Source organism: Oncorhynchus clarkii, chromosome 29 (genome assembly GCF_045791955.1).
Source record: "Oncorhynchus clarkii lewisi isolate Uvic-CL-2024 chromosome 29, UVic_Ocla_1.0, whole genome shotgun sequence".
NCBI lineage: Eukaryota > Metazoa > Chordata > Actinopteri > Salmoniformes > Salmonidae > Oncorhynchus > Oncorhynchus clarkii.
Genome location: NC_092175.1, coordinates 28,922,206 through 28,946,770, shown reverse-complemented (window position 1 = coordinate 28,946,770; position 24,565 = coordinate 28,922,206). Strand labels below are relative to the sequence as shown.

Sequence of the window (24,565 nt, the reverse complement as noted above, 5' to 3'; positions counted from 1 at the left end):
TAACTCATATATTTCCCCCATGCTTCTCATCTGTCAGTCATTTGGAATAGCAATTACACTCTGTTACCCAGCTACTTAAATGAGTTAGGACACTCACTGTATGGGGAATAACATACTGTAGATACTGCAGCTATAGTGTTTAATACATTCAGAGTTCTTATCCACATAATCATCTTGCCTCATTTTAGCTGGTCTTTTTGATGTGTTAACCAAATCCTCTACCCTGGATTCATCCAAAAGACTGAAATACACACACACACACATGAACATACACATTCAGTAATGTACGTACAGGCACATACACACACCGTATTGTGCTAATTGACAGATGATATTACCTCACCAGTGGGAGGGGATATCTCACATGAAACAAGTATTATTCTGCCATTTCTAATGAAGACAAAACTCTTGTATTATTTTTCATTATGAAGGGAATTACAGATTGACTGGGGAAAATGTTTCCCCATGATGTTGGCAGCTTTGATGAGTATTTATAGTGTATTGTCTTTTTCGGTGTGATTATTTTTTTCATCCGTTTGATCAAATAGCCATTCAGATCACAAACACACGCTGTCTTTTGCCAAAGCACAGAAACATAATCGCCTCTAATCCTTACGCCATAAGGTGCAGCTGCAGTGATGAGCAAATCTATATCTCTGCCTAAACCAAAAGCATCATTACATTGGAGATGTATCAGGTGTCACAAATCAGGACAAGAGGAGTCAGATTATTTTATTTATTTGTTGCATTTTCATTTTATTTCTGTTGTGATTGTTTTGGGCCATGGCAAAATGTTACAGGGTGTGTACTATTTCACACGACTCCTGCATAAGTAGAGCAGGAAACAAATACAATTAAACTAATAAATCAAAAGAATAATACAGTATTCTGAGTTACCATGTAATCAATCACTGTTTGTCGAAAACTGGGTCATGTTCTCAAGTCTCCCCTGCACCCCTGCCCTGTATCTCTGTGGTTATTGAAGACCTCATGCTCAGCAGGCAGTGTTGGGTGACCTGCACCCCCAGCTCCTCACCTGCTACCCACCAGGGTCCTCTGACACACCATAGCAGCTGCTCCTTGCCTCCCTCCATCGCTCCCTCACTTTAGCCTTCAGGACCGTGTAGAGAGATCTGATGTGGATCTGATGACTGTGTCTCTGTATCTTTCCTGTCTCTGTCCTGCTCTTTTTCTTGCCTGTGTATTTTAGGAGAGGATCCAAATAATATCTGTGTACAGTAACGTCACAGTCTGTAGCTTATCTCTCATTACCCCTCCTTAGTGCAGCAGTGTAGTGTTCTCTTACTGGCATGCTCTATTCAGTCATTACACACAGGGTGTGTGTGACGTCTCACTGACTCTTCTGTAAAAGCTTTTTTTTTTGCTAGCCAAACCACTGCCTGTGCGTGTCCCAGCTTGTGTTTGTGTGTGTGTGGACAAAAATAGACAGCCGCCCACATATCGTTAGGGAGATGGAGGGAGAGCGATAGAAACAGACTTAATTTGAGAGTGTGGAAGGCTGATGCAAACACATGGGCTCCCACTGAGACCTACTAAAGAGCACACCACAGCAGCCGAACATTTCCACTGTCAGACTACATTTACTGTGTGTGTCTGACTCTGACTGGGTGCTTCCATGCCTTTTGTACGTCAGTGAGTGTAATATGCTACAAAAAACACACATACATAGTATCACTTAAAAAACACACATACATAGTATCACTTAAAAAACACACATGTACTCACAAAACTAGGGAATATTGCCAATGCAGCAGTGTACTGGTTCTACAGTTCTACACCACAACTGTTTTTCTGCATGAAACTAAACATCCCTCGTATACAGTACATTTCGCACCCTACTGCAGTTATTTTTTTCTGGCTTATTTACGTTTCCCCCTTGGCCATTAACACTGCATGTGGCATGGAACTCAAACATAACGTTGGACGCTCTGTCGCAGTTCACGAGAGCTTGTAATTAGGGACTAGGGACTTCATCTCCGTCACAGGATTGTGCTGCCAAAGCTACCGTTACTATGCTACTTTACCATGGAGATTGTTGCTACCACTGCAGCTACTGTACCATGTTAATACTGCTACCACAATACTATCAGCAGTATCTGCTGTCTGCTGTTAGGCCTCATAAACAGAACTGGATTTACATAATTGTAAATGGATATTTTAATGGTGGTAAAAGAGAGTTCTCTGTGTTGTTGCTTTGAAATCAGTTTGGCATTGAGCGGCGATGTTGCAAGGGAAATGACACATATCAATTTCACTGAGCTTACTTCAACTTTTCTTGTCACTTAGCAGACACTCTTATCCAGAGCAACTTACAGGAGAAATTAGCATTAAGTGCCTTTCTCATGGGCACATTGACAGATTTGTCACCTAGTCGGCTCATGGATTCAAACCAGCGACCTTTTGGTTACTGACCCAACGCTCTTAACCGCTAGGCTACTGTACCTGCCACCACAACATCAAACATGTTTAGACAGATTTCATCTGTCTCTATCTCTCTACACTTTTGTCTTTACCACCCCCTCAGATTCACTGAGTTGAGAATTTATAGTTTATATCTCAGCATCAGATGTATGTGATGAGAGGTGTATTTTGTATTTCACTGCAGAAAGAGAGAAGACAGGCTGCTGATAGATGGAGAGATAGCTCCCTTAACATGATCACCTTTTCCCTAGATGTCCTCTCTCTCTCTCTCTCTCTCTCTCTCTCTCTCTCTCTCTCTCTCTCTCTCTCTCTCTCTCTCTCTCTCTCTCTCTCTCTCTCTCTCTCTCTCTCAGTCTCCCCCAGCCACTCGCCCCCACAGTATATGTTAAACAATTAGGGACTACAGAGGGTTATAATTCCTACGCCAGGGAAGAGAACTGGGTAAAGATTAATTACATTCCTCATCTTATATCATACCTCAGATCGGTCTCTTTCTCTGTCTCTCCCTCGGTCTCTCGCTCTCTCTCACAGTAATTATGAGGTGGCTCTGTTTCAGAGTTGTTCCCTAAATCCCTCCTCTCATCTCTTCCGTGGGGTTCTTCCTCTTTGCCTCAGCAGTTCTATCATTCTGTCTTCATCTATGAAAAATAAAGAAGTATTGATAAAACAGGGCTTTTGATGTATGACTAACATTTTAGAACGTTTTTGGTGTATAGAAACCATTAATTGTTGAAAGAAAAGCAGTTGCATCTACCCTTAATAAAGGTATGGCTTTTACACTGTAAGCATCAGGCAAACAGGGCAGACAATGTGGGAGAGAATATAAACGCTAAAGAAAAGGAGAGAGCTTTCTAAAGAAAGTGTGGGAAGAGAACAGGGACAGAGAAAAGAGGAGCTAGTGGGAGATTTATCATCGATCTTGGCCATTGAGTATGGCTGACACAGACAGTCTTTTGGGAAAAAGCACCGCTCATAGGACTACGCAAGGGATTTACATTCATTTTTAAATGGAGAAGTACAGAGATAAATATTAGAATTTATTGCCTAATATACACTTTTTCCTAATATACACTTTCTCCTAATATACACTTTCTCCTCGCTCCCAGTGCCAGAGCAGCCTCCTCCTTGGAAAGGTATCATGTTTTCCAGCCCTGCCACTACAATGCACTAGCCTTATGCCCACAGAACAGTAGAATGGCCTCAACCTAGAATGGCTTCAAGCACTATCTCAACCTTTCAATGCTAAAGCCACATTAATACTATGAACCCAGATGTGATGCTTCACTAACTCTGTATTAATGAAATATATATATATATATATATATATATATATATATATATATATATATATATATATATATTAGGCTTTGATTTGAAAAGGGCCCAGTTAGGTGATGCAATACAAAGAAGAACATTTCACAGAAGACCAAGAGAAGCATCAGTTTAGATTAATGCTCCTTTAGATTAATAACAATAGTGATAAAACAATAATAACAGTAATAAATATTGCTGCGAGCAGCAATGAACGGGTGTTCACAGGATGACAGAAAGGACATAAGATCTGTTAGATAACAAAGCAAGCACTCTATCATGTAAAATGGCGCCAGAAGAAATGGCAGCAGTTTTATGGGTTTTATACAGTTTTATTGTGCTATTATGTGGGGGTTTTTGCATTATTTGTTACTTATTTTGTACATAATGTTTCTGCAACCGTATCTTACGGCAAAAAAAGAGCTTCTGGATATCAGGACAGCGATCACTCACCACGGATTAGATAAAGAGCTTCTGGATATCAGGACAGCGATCACTCACCTCGGATTAGACAAAGAGCTTCTGGATATCAGGACAGAGATCACTCCCCTCGGATTAGACAACGATTTTTTCTACAACAAAGACGACGCACAAGACATTCTCCAAACACCCCACAGGACCGACATCCCCGTTATTTGCAGGAGGAAGTGACGCAGGTACAGAGGACAAAGAGCCGGATGCCTGGTCAGGACCCAGAGAAGGCGACTGGGAAAGCTGCCTTTACCATCAATACTTCTCGCCAACGTGCAATCATTGGACAATAAATTAGACGAGGTACGATCACAAATATCCTACCAACGGGACTTTAAAAACTGTAATATCCTATGTTTCACGGAATCGTGGCTGAATGAAGACATGGATATTCAGCTAGCGGGATACACGCTGCACCGGCAGGATAGAACAGCACAGTCCGGTAAGAGGAGGGGGGGCGGTCTGTGCATTTTTGTAAACAACAGCTGGTGCACGAAATCTAAGGAAGTCTCTAGATTTTGCTCGCCTGAAGTATACTGTATATTGTATAGAGTATATTGTGATAAATTGCAGGCCACACTACTTGCCTAGAGAGTTTTCAACTATACTTTTCATGGCTGTTTATTTACCTCCACAGACAGATGCTTGCACTAAGACCGCACTCAGTCAGCTATATCAGAAAATAAGCAAACAGGAAACCACTCACCCAGAGGCGGCGCTCCTAGTGGCCGGAGACTTTAATGCAGGGAAACTTAAATCAGTTTTACCAAATTTCTGTTAAATGTGCAACCAGAGTGCAACCTGTACTCCACACACAGAGACGCGTACAAAGCTCTACCTCGCCCTCCATTTGGTAAATCCGACCTCAACTCTATCCTCCTGATTCCTGCTTACCAGCTAAATTTAAAGCAGGAAGCACCAGTGACTCGGTCTATAAAAACAATGGTCAGATGAAGCAGATGCTAAACTACAGGACTGTTTTGCTATCACAGACTGGAACATGTTCCGGGATTCTTCCGATGGCATTGAGGAGTACACCACATCAGTCACTGGCTTTATCAATAAGTGCATCGAGGACGTCGTCCCCACAGTGACTGTACATGCATACCCCAACCAGAAGCCATGGATTACAGGCAACATTCGCACTAAGCTAAAGGGTAGAGCTGCCGCTTTCAATGTGCGGGACTCGAAATCCTGCTATGCCCTGCGACAAACCATCAAACAGGCAAAGCTTCAATAAAGGGCTAAGATTGACTCATACTACACCGGCACCGACACTCGTCTTATGTGGCAGGGCTTGCAAACTATTACAGACTACAAAGGGAAGCACAGCCGCGAGCTGCCCAGTGACACGAGCCTACCAGACGAGCTAAATCACTTCTATGCTTGCTTCGAGGCAAGCAACACTGAGGCATGCATGAGAGCATCAGCTGTTCCGAACGACTGTGTGATCACGCTCCTCAACACTGGAGCTCCACAGGGGTGCATGCTCAGTCCCCTCCTGTACTCCCTGTTCATCCACGACTGCATGGCCAGGCTCGACTCCAACACCATCATTAAGTTTGCAGACGACACAACAGTGGTAGGCCTGATCACAGACAACGACGAGACAGCCTATAGCGAGGAGGTCAGAGACCTGGCCGTGTGGTGCCAGGACAACAACCTCTCCCTCAACGTAACCAAGACAAAGGAGATGATTGTGGACTACAGGAAAAGGAGGACTGAGCACGCCCCCTTTCTCATCGACGGGGCTGTAGTGGAGTAGATTGAGAGCTTCAAGTTCCTCGGTGTCCACATCAACAACAAACTAGAATGGTCCAAACACACCAAGACAGTCGTGAAGAGGGCACGACAAAGCCTATTCCCCCTCAGGAAACTAAAAAGATTTGGCATGGGTCCTGAGATCCTCAAAAGGTTCTACAGCTGCAACATCGAGAGCATCACATCCTGGTACGGCAATTGCTCGGCCTCTGACCGCAAGGCACTACAGAGTGTAGTGCGTACGGCCCAGTACATCACTGGGGCTAAGCTGCCTGCCATCCAGGACCTCTACACCAGGTGGTATCAGCAGAAGGCCCTAAAAATTGTCTAAGACCCCAGCCATCCCAGTCATAGACTGTTCTCTCTACTACCGCATGGCAAGAGGTACCGGAGTGCCAAGTCTAAAACAAAAAGGCTTCTCAACAGTTTTTACCCCCAAGCCATAAGACTCCTGAACAGGCTACCCGGAATATTTGCGTTGTGTGCCCCTCCCAAAGCCCCCCCAAATCCTATTTTTACGCTGCTGCTACTCTCTGTTTATCATATATGCATAGTCACTTTAACTATACATTCATGTACATACTACCTCAATTGGGCCGACCAACCAGTGCTCCCGCACATTGGCAAACCGGGCTGCATTGCCTACCGCCACCCACCACCCTCCAACCCCTCTTTTACGCTACTGCTACTCTCTGTTCATCATATATGCATAGTCACTTTAACCATATCTACATGTACATACATACTACCTCAATCAGCCTGACTAGACGGTGTCTGTATGTCTTTTTACTGTTGTTTTATTTCTTTACTTTCCTATTGTTCACCTAATACATTTTTGCACTATTGGTTAGAGCCTGTAAGTAAGCATTTCACTGTAAGCTTTTGTATTTGGCGCAAATGACAAATTAACTTTGATTTGATTTGATCTATCTTTCTTTATGTGCAATCAGTTACAATGCTTATCTTTCAATACCACAAGAATGACGCAAGTGAAGTTTAGTCTAGTGCTGTAGGTTGGTTACCTCTGAATGCAGCAGGTAATCATTTCTAAAGTCATTATTTCATGTATTGAGTTTATGTCGAAAGCATTCCACAGAGATGCTGGTCAATGTTGACTCCAATGATTCCCACAGTTGTGTGAATTTGGCTGGTATTTTTTTTGGGCGGTGGACCATTGTTAATACACACGGGAAACTGTTGAGTGTGAAAAACAGCGTTACAGTTCTTAATCCTTCTTTAACCTGTCTCCTCCCCATCATCTACACTGATGGAAGTGGATTTAACAAGTGACATCAATAAGGGATCATAGCTTTCACCTGGAATCACCTGGTCAGTCTATGTCATGGAAAGAGCAGGTGTCCTTAATGTTTTGTACACTCAGTGTATACCAATTATGGGATATATTTGACTAATGGTCTATGTTAAGATTTGTTAAATATTTTCAGCGTTACTTTGAATGCAGCAACTAATCATTCTCAAATTCATTAGAGGCTTATTCATTGAGTCTATATACCAAATCTGTTGTCAATTTGACTTATGGTTCATGTGAAGAATATTTGCAAAGTATTTTTATCATTTGCAAATGTGCTAACGTGCATCTATGGGTACAGTGTGGACTTATTTGAATGAAGTAAAAAAAGATATCTCTCAAAGCCATTAAATGAGTCAAAATAATGACTCTAAATACAAAATATGAAGGGAATCTGACATAAGATTCATGAGGATGTCATGGATCCCTCTGGAACTTTCATTACACACACCTGGCCCCTATTCCCATTGATTGTATTTGTATATATGTGCCCTTATTGTTACAATGTCCGTTGGTACGTGTGAGTACCTGTACTGTGTGTTTTGGGTATTCCTGCGGGTATTCCTTTGGGTATTCCTGCGCCTGTCTCCCTCTGTCACATTCTTACCAACGTGACAGAGGAGAAGAAGATTGCAGAACTTCCAAGTTGATAGACCTTTGTGGAGCGGATTTACAAAGGATTTAATTACATTTATTACCTCAAATCATTTTTTGGGATTTATCAATATCTCAGCCATCTCTTAATCATCTTTTCTCAAACTAAGTTAAGAGATGTATCATGGGCCTACATACCGAATCTAGTGTTACAGTATTTGGACTTATGGTTCATGAGAAGTATAAGGGCACAAGGCGAGACCCAGATGCAGACACAGGAGGCAGATGGTTTTAGTCTTTGATATTTATTATAATCCAGAAAGGTATGCAAGAGAATGGTTGTGGACAGGCAAAAGGTCAAAACCAGTTCAGAGTCCAGGAGGTACAGAGTGGCAGGCAGGCAGGCAGAATGGTCAGACAGGCGGGTACAGAGTCCCGAAACGGGCAAAGGTCAAAACCGGGAGGACTAGCAAAAGACAATAGAAAAAGCAGGAGCACGGGAAAAGCACGCTGGTTGACTTGAAACATACACAACGAACTGGCACAGAGAGACAGGAAACACAGGAATAAATACAATGGGGAAAATAAGCGACACCTGGAGGGGTGGAGACAATCACAAGGACAGGTGAAACAGATCAAGCGTGACAGTATCCCCCCCTCTAGGGACGCCACCTGGCGCATAGCTGGCTGACCGGGGTGTCGGCGGGGAAAATCAGAGATAAGGGCTGGGTCCAGGATGTCTTTAGCAGGAACCCAGCACTTCTCCTCCGGGATATAACCCTCCCAGTCAACCAGGTACTGTAAACCCCTGCCCCGTGGTCAAACCCTCAGGAGGCGTCTCACCGTATATGCTGGCTGGCCATCGATGACACAGGGGGAGGGATGGGCCTAGTAATAGAAGACAGAGGACTGTGAGACAAGGGCTTAATCCTGGACACATGAAAAGTATGGTGAACACGGAGGGTACGGGGCAACAGCAGATGGACAGCAGTGGGACTAATTACTCTAGAAATGGGGAAAGGACCAATGAAACGGGGGGAAAGTTTACGGGATTCTACCCGGAGGGGTAGGTCCCGAGTGGATAACCATACCCTCTGCCTGACCCGATAGCGAGGAGCCAGAGTCCGGTGGCGGTCCGCTTGTCGATGATACCTGGAGGTGGTCTTGAGAAAAGCCACCCGCGCTCTTTTCCAGGTACGTCGACAGCGGCGGGCGAACTGGGCTGAATGTATGTTGTCCTTCACTTCTTGCTCTGGGAGGAGCGGGGGCTGATACCCAATGGAGCATTCGAAGGGGGATAGTCCAGTAGTCGAGCCGGGGAGAGTGTTCCTGGCATATTCCACCCAGACTAGTTGCTGACTTCAGATGGTGGGGTTACTGGCAACAAGACCCGGAGTGCCGTCTCCATATTTTGATTGGCTCACTCCGACTGGCCGTTAGATTGGGGATGAAACCCAGAGGACAGGCTGGCTGATGACCCGATAAGAGCACAGAACACCTTCCAGAAATGGGATGAGAACTGAGGACCCCAGTCCGACACAATGTTAACCGGGAGTCCATGGATTTGGAAGACGTGCTGCACCATAAGCTGCTGCACCATAAGTCTCCTTGGCTGAAGATAACTTTGGAAGAGGGATGAAATGGGCGGCCTTGGAGAATCTGTCAACCACCGTCAGGATGGTGGTGCTGCCATCTAACAGAGGAAGCCCAGTGACAAAATCCAGGGAAATATGGGACCATGGGCGATGTGGGAAAGGGAGTGGCTGTAGGAGGCTAGACAGAGCTTGCCGCAGAGTCTTGCTTTGCGTGCACACCATGCATGCGGCGACGAAGGCCGAGACATCAGGAACCATGGTGGGCAACCAGAAGCGTTGACGGAGGAAAGCCAGGGTTCGATGAGTACCAGGATGACAGGTAAGCCTGGAGGTAATTCCAGGACCTGAGACCAGACCGAATCAGGAACAAACAACCGGTTAGTCGGGCCCCCAGGGTTTGACTGGGAATGCTGTGCCTTACGGACCAGAGCCTCAATTCCCCAAACAACAGAAGCTGCCAAACAAGAGGCCGGGAGGATGGTCTCAGATTCAGAGGGAGTGGCAGTGGAACTGTACAGACGGGATAGAGCGTCCGGCTTCTTGTTTTTTGACCCTGGGCAGTAGGAGATGGTGAAATTGAACTAGGTAAATAACAGAGCGAAACGAGCTTGCCTTGGGTTGAGCTGCTTGGCAGTGCTGAGGTATTCTAAATTCTTATGATCCGTTCATACCATAAATGGATGTTCCGCCCCTTTCAGCCAATGTCTCCACTCCTCCAGAGCCATCTTAATAGCTAGAAGTTTCCGGTTCCCAACATAATAGTTTCTCTCCGCAGAGTTAAGACGACGGGACATGTTCCTGGACGGATCGCTGGGAAAGAACTACCCCTACTCCCACGTCGGAAGCATTAACCTCAACCACAAACTGACGAGTCGGGTCAAGATAGATGAGGATGGGAGCAGTCGTAAATCGCTGCTTTAGATCCCCAAAAGCCTTGTCCGCTGCTGGAGACCATGTGAACAGTACCTTGGGAGAGGTGAGTGCAGAGAGGGGAGCCGCCACGTTGCTGTAGTCCCAAATGAAACGGCGATAGAAATGTGCAAATCCCAGGAACCATTGTAGCTGCACCCTGGATGTGGGCTGGGGCCAATCCACCACCGCTCTCACCTTCTCCGGATCCATCTGAACATTCCCCTCAGCAATAATGTATCCCAGAAAGGAGATAGTGGAGCGATGGAACTCACACTTCTCAGCCTTTACAAACAACTGATTCTCCAGGAGGCACTGAAGGACCTGTCGAACATGGAGAATGTGTTCCTGGGCAGAACGAGAGAAAACAAGGTAGACAAAAACAAAACGATTCAAGATGTCCCGGAGCACATCACTGACCAGGGCCTGGAAGACAGCGGCGCATTGTTGAGTCCAAACGGCATAACCAGGTACTCATAGTGTCCACTGGCATTGTTGAAAGCTGTCTTCCACTCATCTCCTTCGCTTATCCGCAAAAGGTGGTAAGCATTTCGAAGGTCCAGTTTGGAAAATATAGTAGCCCCCTGGAGAGGTTCAAAATCTGAAGAGAGGAGTGGTACCGATTTTTAATCGTAATGTCATTGAGGCCCGTTAATCAATACATGGACGCAGGGTCTTGTCCTTCTTCCCCACAAAGAAGAATCCTGCGCTGGCAGGAGAGGCCGAAGGGCGAATGCTCCCAACAGCCAGTGAGTCCTCAATGTACTCCTCCATGGCCTTGGTGTCCGGACCAGACAGAGAATATAGCCGGTCTCAAGGCGGTGTGGTGCCCGGAAGGAGGTCAATAGCACAATCGTAAGGACGATGTGGAGGAAGGGAGGTAGCACAAGCCTTGCTGAAAAACCTCCAGGAAAACCTCAGAGACCGTACTTAACCCTGTAGGCAGACATTTCGGAGAAGGCTGTGCCGCCTTTAGGCAGTATGAATGGAAGAACGAGCTCCAACCCAGGATGGAACCCGTAGTACAGTCAATATGTGTGTTGTGCTTCTGGAGCCAAGAAAAACCCAAAACAACAGGTATGTGAGGGGACTCAATGAGGAGCTGAATTGGCTCACAGTGATTTCCAGATACCCGCATATTAATGAGAACTGTGCTGTGTGTGACTCTACCAATGGAGCGGCCGTCTAGTGCCCTGGCATCCATGGGAACAGAGAGGAGTTGAGTAGGGAAACTGAGTTCTGATACCAGGGTAGTGTCCATGAAACTCTCATCTGCCCCAGAGTCAGTAAGCACCCGGAGAGACTTAGACTGGTCTCCCCACAGCAAGCTCACATAAAAAGGAGTTTCGGTAATGGGACTTAGAGGGTTCCCTGTCAGACTCACCAGAGTACTTGTACCTACATACAGGAAAAGGGGGCCAGCTTTCCTTTTGTTCTCTCTAATCATCACTCCTCTGGGATTCTGGAGCTCCTTTTCATCAGCCACCCAGAAGCACATTGAGAAAGTGATTCAGGTGCCGTGGGCTGCAGGTGAACCCATACTGCAGCTCGTCACTCACAACCATTCCTCAGGGACACAAATCCACAGACACAACGGCTCTGGTTTGATGAGACAATAATTCATCAAACAAACTGTTACCAACATATTAAAATAACAATGAATTACATATTTTCATTAACCTTACTTTGATAAGTCAATTCATACAATTTCATTTTTCCACCAGAAGATATAGTCCGGACCAAGATTTGTTTGTAAGTTCTTTTGGCCATGTTGCTACAGATGTGACCAAGACGCTAATTATTTTTGCATAGTTGCTATGCAAAAGGACTCGTTGTCCGTTATAAACAAAATGGTTGCTATGCAGGCTGGATAACGTTCTTGTCACTTGCTAGTTTGCAAGCCAACTTCAGTTAACTGTAAATAAATAAATAAATAAGGTCCTTTTTGATCTGTCTCACACCAAAATGGTTGCTGTTTGTCATCAGTCTTTAACATGGTGCCACATGTGTCAGGGGCTACAGTCCATTACAGATTACAAAGGAAGACCCAGCAGTGATCTGTTTTTTAATTAATAAAAAAAAAAAAAAAAGTGCTTTGTGATTGTGGGGTATTGTGTGTAGATTGATGAGGGAAATAACAATATAATCACTATAATCACTAGTACTCCAGTACAGCTTGCCGTGCGGTAGCAGAGAGAACAATCTATGACTTGAGTGGCTGGAGTATTTGACAATTTTTAGGGCCTCCCCTGACACCGCCTGGTATAGAGGTCCTGGATGGCAGGGAGTTCGGCCCCAGTGATGTACTGGACCATACGGACTACCCTCTATAGCGTCTTGCGGTCGGATGCCGAGCAGTTGCCTGAGGGGGAAGAGGCATTGTTGTGCCCTCTTCACAACTGTGTTGGTGTGTTTGGACCATGATAGGTCCTTAGTGATGTGGACACCGAGGAACTTGAAGCTCTCAACCCGCTCCACTGCAGCCCTGTCGATGTGAATGGGGGCGTGTTCGGCTCTCTCTTTCCTGTAATCCGTGATAAGCTCTTTTGTTTGATTTGATTTGATTTGGATTTCTTTTAGTCCCCATTTGGACTAATCTTCCAAGAGTCCTTAAACATTCAAATACAATTTATAATATAGACACACTTTCACATATAACACACTATTACAAACATACATAATACTAGCATAATGACCCAATAAATACTCAATCTAAAAAAATATTGATTTTTCATCTACTATAATCCCACAACATTTCTATATACTATATTTAAATTGTTTTAAAATAATGTTTAAATGTATATATTGAAAGGTTTCTAGTTTACTCAGTTAATTTATTCCATTTCTGTATTGCTCTAAATCGAAATGTTCTTTTGCCTATTTCTGTTTTCTGTCTGGATAACGCATAGATGGTGGACAATCTATTCTTAGTATTTACTGAATGTCTGTCTCTTACCAACTGAAAACTGTTGTGAATGGAACTTGTCCGTTTTAAATGATATGTTATAAAATAAAATAAGCATGTTTTTTTCAATTACCTTGTCGATTGATGACCAATCAAGAACACTGCGCATGCCTGCAACAGAAGAACCACATCTCCACCTTAAAACAATCCTTGCTGCTTTATTCTGTGCATTCTGCAGCCTCCTAACTTCACTAGATGATGCATTTCCTTTGTCTTGTTGACGTTGAGGTTGTTGTCTTGGCACGACACTGCCAGGTCTCTGACCTCCTTCCTATAGGCTGTCTCATTGTCGTCGGTGATCAGCAGTGCTTCATTTGAGCTGGATCCTGCCGGAACACTATCCGGCGCCTCTCCGTTTTGGACTGTTTTGTTCCGGAACCTATTTGGCCGGATCAGGTACCTCTCGTCTTCGTTAATTCTCCTGCCCCTACAAAACAAATGTATGTGATTTGGGTTGAGCCAGCCCAGGTTTATCGTTTGCCAACATTGTAACCTATGTTTGTGTGAGAACGCGCCAGTATCTCTTACATAACTAGAATGAGATTCACTTTCTATGATCTCTCTCTATCTCTCTGCTCTGAAAGACATGAGCCTGCAACTCTCATCTCTCCAGCGTTGCCCTTCATCATATATTTCCTTATAGAATCAATAGCCTCGCGAAGGTTTCTGAAGGAACTGCAGCACCCCTAATGAATTGAAATACATTTGCCCTATTTATAGAATTATTGCTGTATGTTCAGAAATAAATGAAATAATTCAGAATAGCCTACTACACCATGAGAAGGCCTATAATTTATCCACAGAGGATCAATAGCTTCTTTTAAAAAAGCCTAGCTTGTAGCCCAATAACAAGGAATAGCCTACAGTCGGGAACGTGCCGCAAATCTGCGATGAAAGAACAGCACGCAGGCAAAACAGGCCTTTCGCAATATTTAAAATAAAATCAAGGGAAAACACAGGTTGGAATGCAAACGGCTCCTGCTACCAAAATATTTGATCAACTTCCAAATTTTGTTGAGAGAGAGAGAGAGAGAGAGAGAGAGAGAGAGAGAGAGAGAGAGAGAGAGAGAGAGAGAGAGAGAGAGAGAGAGAGAGAGAGAGAGAGAGAGAGAGAGAGAGAGAGAGAGAGAGAGAGAGAGAGAGAGAGAGAGAGAGAGAGAGAGAGAGAGAGAGAGAGAGAGAGAGAGAGAGAGAGAGAGAGAGAGCGAGCGAGAGCGAGAGCTTTTGGCACGAGTGCAGCGGCCATCACTAGCGAGTGAGTTGTGCATCATTGGGTGAGTCCGTGAAACTGGAAAGCATTTTTAGGACTATAATTTCCTCCTCATATTGTAGCCTACAATATGTCTCCACACACCTAGCCTAGGCTATTGATGGATTCAAGACAAGGTTGTTTTTATCAGTTTGTCAGTGTCAAAGTAGCCTGATATTTCAATCATTTGTGTTGTATTATTAAAAAAGATTCCACCAAAGTCTCCAGTCATGCAAAAGGATGAAGAATTGCATGAAATACGTTTATAAAAGGCCACATTTTTCCCGGACCCTAGGCTACTACTGCTCTATGCCACTACGCAGATGCGATGATATACATGCAATGCTTTATTCAAAAGTTTTTTTTCTTATGCGTTTTGGTCCTCAGAACTCCCCAGGTCACCCCCCTCTCGGCTCACTTTTTGTTCCGGCACCTCCAGATTTACAAATTAAGCACTGATGATCAGGCCTACCACCACCGTGTTGTCGGGAAAAATGTATGATGGTGTTGAAATCGTGTGCGGCCAAGCAGTGGTGGGTGAACAGTGTGTACAGGAGGGGACTGAGCACGCAATACTGAGGGACCCCCGTGTTGAAGGTCAGCGTGGCAGATGTGTCACCACCTGGAGGTGGCTCGTCAGGAAGTCCAGGATCCAGTTGCAGAGGGAGGTGCATGGCTGCATGGCCGCGCACTACTCCAACACCATCGTCAAGTTTGTTGATGATGCGACGGTGGTAGGCCTGATCACCGGCGACGATGAGACTAGTGACCTGGCAGTGTGGTGCCCAGGACAACAACCTCTCCGTCAACGTCAGTAAGACCAAGGAGCTGATCATGGACTACAGCAGTGGTCACCAACCTTTTCTGAGTCAAGATCACTTTCGCAGACAAAAAGCAAGCAGAGATCTACTGCTCAGATTTGTTTTTAAACATGACTTACATTTTCTTTTTTACATTGACATAATAAAAACAGTTCTGCAGGAATGAGGTTTGTGCAGTAGACTTAATACATTATCACAGCAGATTGGCTATATCATTGGCATACCAATATTGTTCTTATTAGACCATATTATATTTCAAAACTCAAGCTTTGATTACAAAATAGATCAGTTGGTGTAGCACTTGCGAGGCACAGCTGAGCATAAATTGAAATAATTTGCAAATAATTTGCTTTTTTATATGACTGGACTGATGGTACCTGCATTTGATGGTCATGGTGCTTTCAAGACAAGGTCAAGTCATGACGTCAGTAATCTTCAGGTCGGAGCTCTAGAAAGATGCCGACTTGGAGTTCAGAGTTGGATGACAGTTTAAAACAAATTTTCACAGTCGGATCTAGTTTTTTTTTTCCAAATCCCCAGTTGTCTTGAATGCACTGAAGTCGGAAGTCAGAGATTTCAGAGTTCCCAGTTGTTTTGAACAAGGCATTAGTCTCAGCGGAGGAAGGGAGAGAGCAGCAGAGGGTCTGCCTCTCACGGTCCCTGCTCTCTCCTTCCTTTCATCCAGTGAGACTGACCAGAGAGTCACACCGCATCTGCCCCATGCACAAATTCATGTTGTTCCTATTACCAGAGAAAGTGAAATATTCCTTGATATTAAAATAGACACGACGAGCTGCTAATAATAATAGAAACGCAGGGCTATCGATACACCAGGCTACTCATTCATTGCAGCTGTAGCGTGAGTGGAAGTAGGGAGAAGCACGTTTTATGTTTTGTGGTAGTGTTGAATTAAAACAGTGTTGACAGTGCTTCATAAAAACAGCAGCTCTTTGCTGTATTCATTGACAGTCTCTCTCTAGTCATGGTTTTAAAAGTTACTCATCTTGGAATCTGTAGGCACCATGATTTGAGCTATCCGATTGAACAGAGCAGTAGGCGCACACGATTTAGCCACAGGGTCTACCAGGTAGGCAAATCAAATGGTTCAAAATGGTAACACTCTGCCTGCACGGTGCGCAGGGCTTCTGAATGAAGTGCACCTAACACCAACAGCACAACATCAATAAAAAAAGGAGCGCAAAACTTTGTTTGCTTTCTCCAGAAATGTTTGGTGATCGACTAGGATCACGATTGACTTGCTGGTGGCCACTGGGCTATAGGAAACAGGGGGCGAGCGCACCCCCATCCACATTGGCAGGGCTGCAGTGGAGCAGGACAAGAGCTTCAAGTTCCTCGGTGTCCAAATCACTAAGGAGGTTGAAAAGGTTTAGCATGCGTACTCAAATCCTCAAAGAGTTATACAGCTTAAACATTGAGAGCATTTTGACTGGCTGCATCACTGCTTGGTATGGCAACAGCCCAGTACATCACTGGGGCCGAGCTCCCTGCCATCCAGGACCTCCATATCAGGTGGTGTGAAAGGAAGGCCTGGAAAATGGTTAAAGACTCCAGCTACCCAAGCCATAGACTGGTATTAAGAGCCATAATATTGTTTTGGAACCAGCCCTGTATATACTGTAGCTTACTTGCTTCTTGTGTTCTTGTTATTTCTTATTTTTGTTCCACTGATTACTGCATTGTTGGGTTTAGAGCTTGCAAAAAAAGGCATTTCACTGTACTTGTGCAGTGAAATTGAAATTGAAGCACTTGTCTCATATACCAATTAAAAGATATGAGATGGATTACAACATAAACATAGAGAGCGAAATACGAGAGGCATTTTTTAATTTCACTAGTCTCTCCTGCTTCCTCTTCCACACTCTGACTGCAGATATCTTTCCGAAGGCCATGACTTTTTAACAGAAGATACACTATTGCTACCTGTTGCCATGCCAACCCCATGAATTTGTGCTTCATAAACCTCACCCACAGCTGCATGTGCAAAAGCATAATTTGACAGCGCTAATGTGTTAGTGCTGACGTTAATATTCTACACACTCACCTGTGGGACTGTAGGCAATATAACTTAACTCATTTATGTTTTGCCTTATGTTTTATCTGTTCATGTTCTCTCACCAGAGAGAAGGGCATCCTGGTCAGTCTGTAATTCATTTTCAGTGTTACCCTCCCATATACTGGTGTACCAGAGGCACACTGCAACCCACGCAAAGCTGGAGGGCTCCAGGCAATTCAGGGCCCCCACCCACACACTCATCTGTAATGTATTGGACATTTGAAAAATGCCTGCCCTATTGCTCTGGTGTTTTAATATTCTGAGAAGTGCATTTCTGTTTATTCGTCACATTATCTTGTAGCTCCAGTACCAGTCAAAAGTTTGGACACACCTACTCATTCAGGGGTTTTTCTTTATTTTTACTTTCTACATTGTAGAAAAATAGTGAAGACATTGAAACTATGAAATGTCACATGAAATCATGTGGTAACCAAAAAAGTGTTAAACAAATCAAAATATATTTCATATTTGAGATTCTTCAAAGTAGCCACCATTTGCCTTGATGACACACTCTTGGCATTCTCTCAACCAGCTTCATGAGGTAGTCACCTGGAATGCATTTAATTAACAGGTGTGCCTTGCTAAAAGTACATTTCTGGAATTTCTTTCCTTCTTGAACCAATCAGTTGTGTTGTGATAAGGTAGGGGTGGTATACAAAAGATGGCCCTATTTGGTAAAAGACCAAGTTCATATTATGGCAAGAACACCTCAAATAAGCATAGAGAAACAACAGTCCATCATTACATTAAGACATGAAGGTCAGTCAATACGGAAAAATTCAAGAACATTTAAAGTTTCTTCAAGAGCAGTCACAAAAACCATCAAGTGCTGTGATGAAACTGGCTCTCATGAGGACCGCCACAGGAATGGAAGACCCAGAGTTTCCTCTGCTGCAGAGGATAAGTTCATTAGAGTTACCAGCCTCAGAAATTGCAGCCCAAATAAATGCTTCACAGAGTTCAAGTAACAGACATATCTCAACATCAACTGTTCAGAGGAGACTGTGAATCAGGCCTTCATGGTCGAATTGATGCAAAGAAACCACTACTAAAGGACACCAATAATAAGAAGAGACTTGCTTGGGCCAAGAAACATGAGCAATGGACATTGGACTGGTGGAAATCTGTCCTTTGGTCTGGTGTGTCCAAATTGGAGATTTTTGATTATATTTCATATTTGAGATTCTTCAAAGTAGCCACCCTTTGCATTCCAATCGCCATTTCTTTGTGAGACACAGATTAGGTGAATGGATGATCTCCGCATGTGTGGTTCCCACCATGAAGCATGGAGGAGGAGGCGTGAGGGTTTGGGGGTGCTTTGCTGGGACACTGTCAGTGATTTATTTAGAATAATTCGTTTTTCAACAGGACAATGACCCAAAACACACCTCCAGGCTGTGTAAGAGCTATTTGACCAAGAAGGAGAGTGATGGAGAGCTGCATCAGATGACCTGGCCTCCACAATCACCCAACCTCAACCCAATTGAGATGGTATGGGATGAGTTGGACCGCAGAGTGAATTAAAAGCAGCCAACAAGTGCTCAGCAGATGTGGGAAGTGACTACCTCATGAATCTTGTTGAGAAAATGCCAAGAGTGTGCAAAATTGTCCTCAAGGCAAAGGGTGGCTACTTTAAAGAATCTCAAATATAAAATATATTTTGATTTTTGTTAACACTTTTTTGGTTACTACATGATTCCATACAGTATATGTTATTTCATAGTTTTGATGTATTCACTATTATTCTACAATGTAGGAAATAGTACAAATAAAGAAAAACCCTTGAATGAGTAGGTGTACCAAACTTTTGACTGGTACTGTACCTTAATCATGACTGCTGCAGTCAAATGCAATGGGAGAGTTTGTTCTCTAATTGGTTGATTTATCGCAGGCATACAGATCTGGGAAGAGGCCAGACTCTAAATCTAAATCAACATAAATGTACTTTTGTTTTATAAAAACAAATAGCGTCTCTGCTGAAGAAATTCAATCTGTAGCTGCACTTTTTCACACAGTCTAGCCTGGGATACTATCTGCATGCACATTCAAATTAAAATCAACATATATTTCACACTCCCAGTTAATGGAATAATATTATGTAGCTATCAACATTCAAAACATGTCAGATGTGAGTAGGTTCGTTAAACACTATGCAAAGTCTCATACTTGGTATTTCATTCACTGCACTGCTCGACTCAAGCGTGCTGTTGGGATGTACCCAGGGGAGTAAGTCAATTTGTATCTGTGTGGAGTGGTTATTTTAGACCTACTTACTGTGTGTGTGTGATGTGTGTTTCTTTTGAGGTTTTGCTCCAGTGAGTAACAGTGCCATTCAATACCTGAAGGCCACAGTGTGGAATTAAGGTCTTGTGCTTAAAGAGATAAATGCACAAATGCAGTTTTCCTGCTTGCTTGCGTTTCCTCCTCCTTCCTCCTGTTGTCATCATCCGTCTCCATCAGGCCGTGTGCACCTCTTCCTGTCTTCCGGGACGGCCCTTCAGTCTGCGTTGGGAATGTGTAGACGGGGAGTTGACACCTGGGACCTCTCCACTCATCTGTGTGGACCAGAGCCTGTCTGCCAGAGGGTGTCTGTTTGTGTAAGGCAGAGGTCTGCTGGGCATAGGAGCACGATGGATCCGAGACTATTCTTATCTGTACACTGTCTGGCTTGGCCCATCTGCTGTAGCCAGCCCTGCAGTCTTAACATAGGCCTATCTGATAGCTGTCCAACGCTGTCTGTTTGGCTGCTGTGGAACTTAGAGTTCAGCCACCCATGGGAATAGTCCATCGAACGACAAGGCTGCTTTAGACACATTTACACTGATATGAGGCACCACTTGGAAAGGCTTTCTGGGTCACTGGACAGAGGACAGAGAGATGTGGTGAGGCGTAGGTAGAAATCATGTGATTAACACTGTGCCATCCAATAAAGAAGATTTCCTAACTCTGTGAGGGCTTAAGCAGCAAATTTGGGTTGCAGGGCAAGATGGAAAGGAAAATAACATAGTGAATTACATTTAAGTGATAACTCATAGACACGACACATGAATTAAAAAGGTATCTAGTGATAAGGTTGGAGGAAAATTAGGGTGGATGGATGGATGGATGGATGGATGGATGGATGGATGTGTGTGTGTGTGTGTGTGTGTGTGTGTGTGTGTGTGTGTGTGTGTGTGTGTGTGTGTGTGTGTGTGTGTGCGTGCGTGCGTGCGTGCGTGCGTGCGTGCGTGCGTGCGTGCGTGCGTGCGTGCGTGCGTGCGTGCGTGCGTGCGTGCGTGCGTGCGTGCGTGCGTGCGTGCGTGCATCGTGGCCGTAATGTATATGGCTTAACCGCTTAATTGTTTGTTCCCAGAAGTGTCCCTGCCTGCCTTAGTGCCTTTCTTCATTATTCATGAACCCTAATTACCTCTGTGCTTCCCACCCTGCCTTCCTCTTTATATCACTCTCACTTTCTCATCCAGCCAATGGAAGAAAATAAAAAGAGATAGCAAGCAGTTTTCTCTACATCTTTCCATGCTGATATTCATCACCCCTTATCCTCACCTCTGTCTCTTCACCCTTCTCTGTCCCCATCTCTCTCTCCTTCTGAAGAGCTTGTCTCTTCTCTGTCCCCATCTCTCTCTCCTTCTGAAGAGCTTCTCTCTTCTCCGTCCCCATCTCTCTCTCCTTCTGAAGAGCTTCTCTCATCTCTGTCCCCATCTCTCTCTCCGTCTGAAGAGCTTCTCTCTTCTCTGTCCCCATCTCTCTCTCCTTCTGAAGAGCTTCTCTCATCTCTGTCCCCATCTCTTTCTCCTTCTGAAGAGCTTCTCTCTTCTCTGTCCCCATCTCTCTCTCCTTCTGAAGAGCTTGTCTATTCTCTGTCCCCATCTCTCTCTTCTTCTGAAGAGCTTCTCTCTTCTCTGTCCCCATCTCTTTCTCCTTCTGAAGAGCTTCTCTCATCTCTGTCCCCATCTCTCTCTTCTTCTGAAGAGCTTCTCTCTTCTCTGTCCCCATCTCTCTCTCCTTCTGAAGAGCTATCTGGTTCTTTGTCCCCATCTCTCTCTCCTTCTGAAGAGCTATCTGGTTCTTTGTCCCCATCTCTCTCTCCTTCTGAAGAGCTATCTGGTTCTCTGTCCCCATCTCTCTCTCCTTCTGAAGAGCTATCTGGTTATATGTCTCTGACCCAACATGTATGTTTTTCCCCATCTGCAGGAAGCTGTTGGAGGTGAAGGTCATTGATGATGAGGAGTATGAGAAGAACAAGACCTTCATCATCCAGCTGGGGGAGCCTGTGCTGCTGGAGATTGGACGGAAACATGGTCAGTGCAGAGCCCTGCGGGTTCAAAGCTGCCATTTACTGTAGCAGCCTCATGTTATCGCTGTCAGATTTAACAGTCTTAAATGTTGTATTTCACACGATCAGTTATCAGAAAAACACAACAGCTGTTTATGAAGGATGGAATGGTAATTCTGGAAGTGCTGGGGTCTTTATTTGTTGTTGCCCCTGGCAGATCCATGTTTTAACTGATGAGGTTGCGTCACATAGAATTACAACACATGACATCCTTAACTTGTCATTTATTTTATTCCAAATATAGGTGTTATGTTGCTTTCATAAACCCATTAGTGGGGATTGGTAACATTAACAAATGTATATTGAAAAACAAACACATCACCAAAATGTATTTTATGGCCAGGATGTCCCTGAGTGTACAAATGGCTATACTATAGATGCACATTAGTTGGCATTAGTGACTTGCGGGGGATTTCATCAAGACTGAGAGTAGTTGGTCCATGTTAGTGCTGTTTCTCCAGGCTATTCTTCTCACTGCACATTCATTATAGTATTTTACACTAATGTAATGTTTTTGGTGCATTTCAATTATTCCTGCATTGCTGATACACATGATAAAAAATAATAATTAACCCCTTACAAAACTCTGTATATTGATACATTGGTATACAGTTTATTCACAGAGAATTAATTTGATAAATAAATGACAGTGCGTTTTTGTATACAGTGAGCTCCAAAAGTATTGGGACAGTGATACATTTTTGCTTGTTTTGGCTCTGTACTCCAGCATGTTGGATTTAAAATGACACTAACTATGAGGTTCAAGTGCAGACTGTCAGCTTTAATTTGAGGGTATTTTCATCTATATCGGGTGAACCGAAATAGAAATTACAGCACTTTTTGTACATAGTCCCTCCATTTTAGGGGACCAAAAGTATTGGGACAAATTCACTTATATGTCTATTAAAGTAGTAGAAAGTTTAGTATTTGGTCCCATATTCATAGCAAGCAATGACTACATCAAGCTTGTGACTCTATAAATTAGTTGGATGCATTTGCTGTTTGCTTTGGTTGTGTTTCAGATTATTTTGTGCCCTATAGAAATGAGTGGTAAATAATGTATTGTGTAATTTTGGAGTCACTTTTATTGTAAATAAGAAACACTTCTACATTAAAGTGGATGCTACCGTGATTATGGATAATCCTGAATGAATCGTGAATACAGATGCACAAATATCATACCCCCCCATAACATGCTAACCTCTCAATATTACAATAACAGGGGAGGTTAGCATTTTATATCATACCCCAAGACATGCTAACCTCTCAATATTACAATAACAGGGGAGGTTAGCATTTTATATCATACCCCAAGACATGCTAACCTCTCAATATTACAATAACAGGGGAGGTTAGCATTTTATATCATACCCCAAGACATGCTAACCTCTCAATATTACAATAACAGGGGAGGTTAGCATTTTATATCATACCCCAAGACATGCTAACCTCTCAATATTACAATAACAGGGGAGGTTAGCATTTTATATCATAACCCCATGACATGCTAACCTCTCAATATTACAATAACAGGGGAGGTTAGCATTTTATATCATACCCCAAGACATGCTAACCTCTCAATATTACAATAACAGGGGAGGTTAGCATTTTATATCATACCCCAAGACATGCTAACCTCCCAATATTACAATAACAGGGGAGGTTAGGATTTTATATCATACCCCAAGACATGCTAACCTCTCAATATTACAATATCAGGGGAGGTTAGCATTTTATATCATACCCCAAGGCATGCTAACCTCCCAATATTACAATAACAGGGGAGGTTAGCATTTTGTGGGGGGGTATGATATTTGACATTGAAGTGTTCCTCTCTGTTTCACAGGAGACTCCAATGAGAACAAATCACCCAACGATGAGGAGGAGGTGTCCAAGATGGGCTGTCCCAGCCTGGGAGAACACACCAAACTGGAGGTGGTGATAGAGGAATCCTACGAGTTTAAGGTAACCCACAAAAACAAACAAACAAACCCCCACAGACACACCCTTCTCTCATATGTCCCCCTCTGTCTCCTCTGTCTCACCCTGTCCTCCTCTCTTCTCTATCCCCCCTCTCTCCTCTGTCCTCCACCTGTCTCCTCTGTCCCCCCTGTCTCCTCTGTCCCCCCTTGTCTCCTCTGTCCCCCCCTGTCTCCTCTGTCCCACCCTGTCCTCCTCTCTTCTCTATCCCCCCTCTCTCCTCTGTCCTCCCCCTGTCTCCTCTGTCCCCCCTGTCTCCTCTGTCCCCCCCAGTCTCCTCTGTCCCACCCTGTCCTCCTCTCTTCTCTATCCCCCCTGTCTCCTCTGTCCCACCCTGTCCTCCTCTCTTCTCTATCCCCCCTGTCTCCTCTGTCCCCACCCCTGTCTCGTCTGTCCCCCCCTGTCTCCTCTGTCCCACCCTGTCCTCCTCTCTTCTCTATCCCCCCTCTCTCCTCTGTCCTCCCCTGTCTCCTCTATCCCACCCTGTCCTCCTCTCTTCTCTATCCCCCCTCTCTCCTCTGTCCCACCCTGTCTCCTCTGTCCCACCCTGTCCTCCTCTCTTCTCTATCCCCCCTCTCTCCTCTGCCCCACACTGTCTCCTCTGTCCCACCCTGTCTCCTCTGTCCCACCCTGTCCTCCTCTCTTCTCTATCCCCCCTCCTCTCTTCTCTATCCCCCCTCTCTCCTCTGTCCCACCCTGTCTCCTCTGTCCCACCCTGTCCTCCTCTCTTCTCTATCCCCCCTCTCTCCTC

At 44.3% G+C, this 24,565-nt stretch overlaps 2 protein-coding genes across 2 annotated transcripts in view; both read left to right on the top strand.

The window, feature by feature from the left end:
- LOC139387827 (mannose-P-dolichol utilization defect 1 protein-like) overlaps window positions 1–24,565 on the top strand; it is a 275,911-nt gene that overhangs the window by 238,185 nt on the left and 13,161 nt on the right. The gene's annotated exons all lie outside the window — the stretch shown is intronic.
- LOC139388509 (sodium/calcium exchanger 1-like) overlaps window positions 1–24,565 on the top strand; it is a 39,110-nt gene that overhangs the window by 9,944 nt on the left and 4,601 nt on the right. Inside the window, exons 3-4 of the mRNA XM_071135206.1 lie at window positions 21,693–21,799; window positions 23,681–23,799. Coding sequence (XP_070991307.1) covers window positions 21,693–21,799; window positions 23,681–23,799 — 226 coding nt within the window. The remainder of the gene's footprint in view (window positions 1–21,692; window positions 21,800–23,680; window positions 23,800–24,565) is intronic.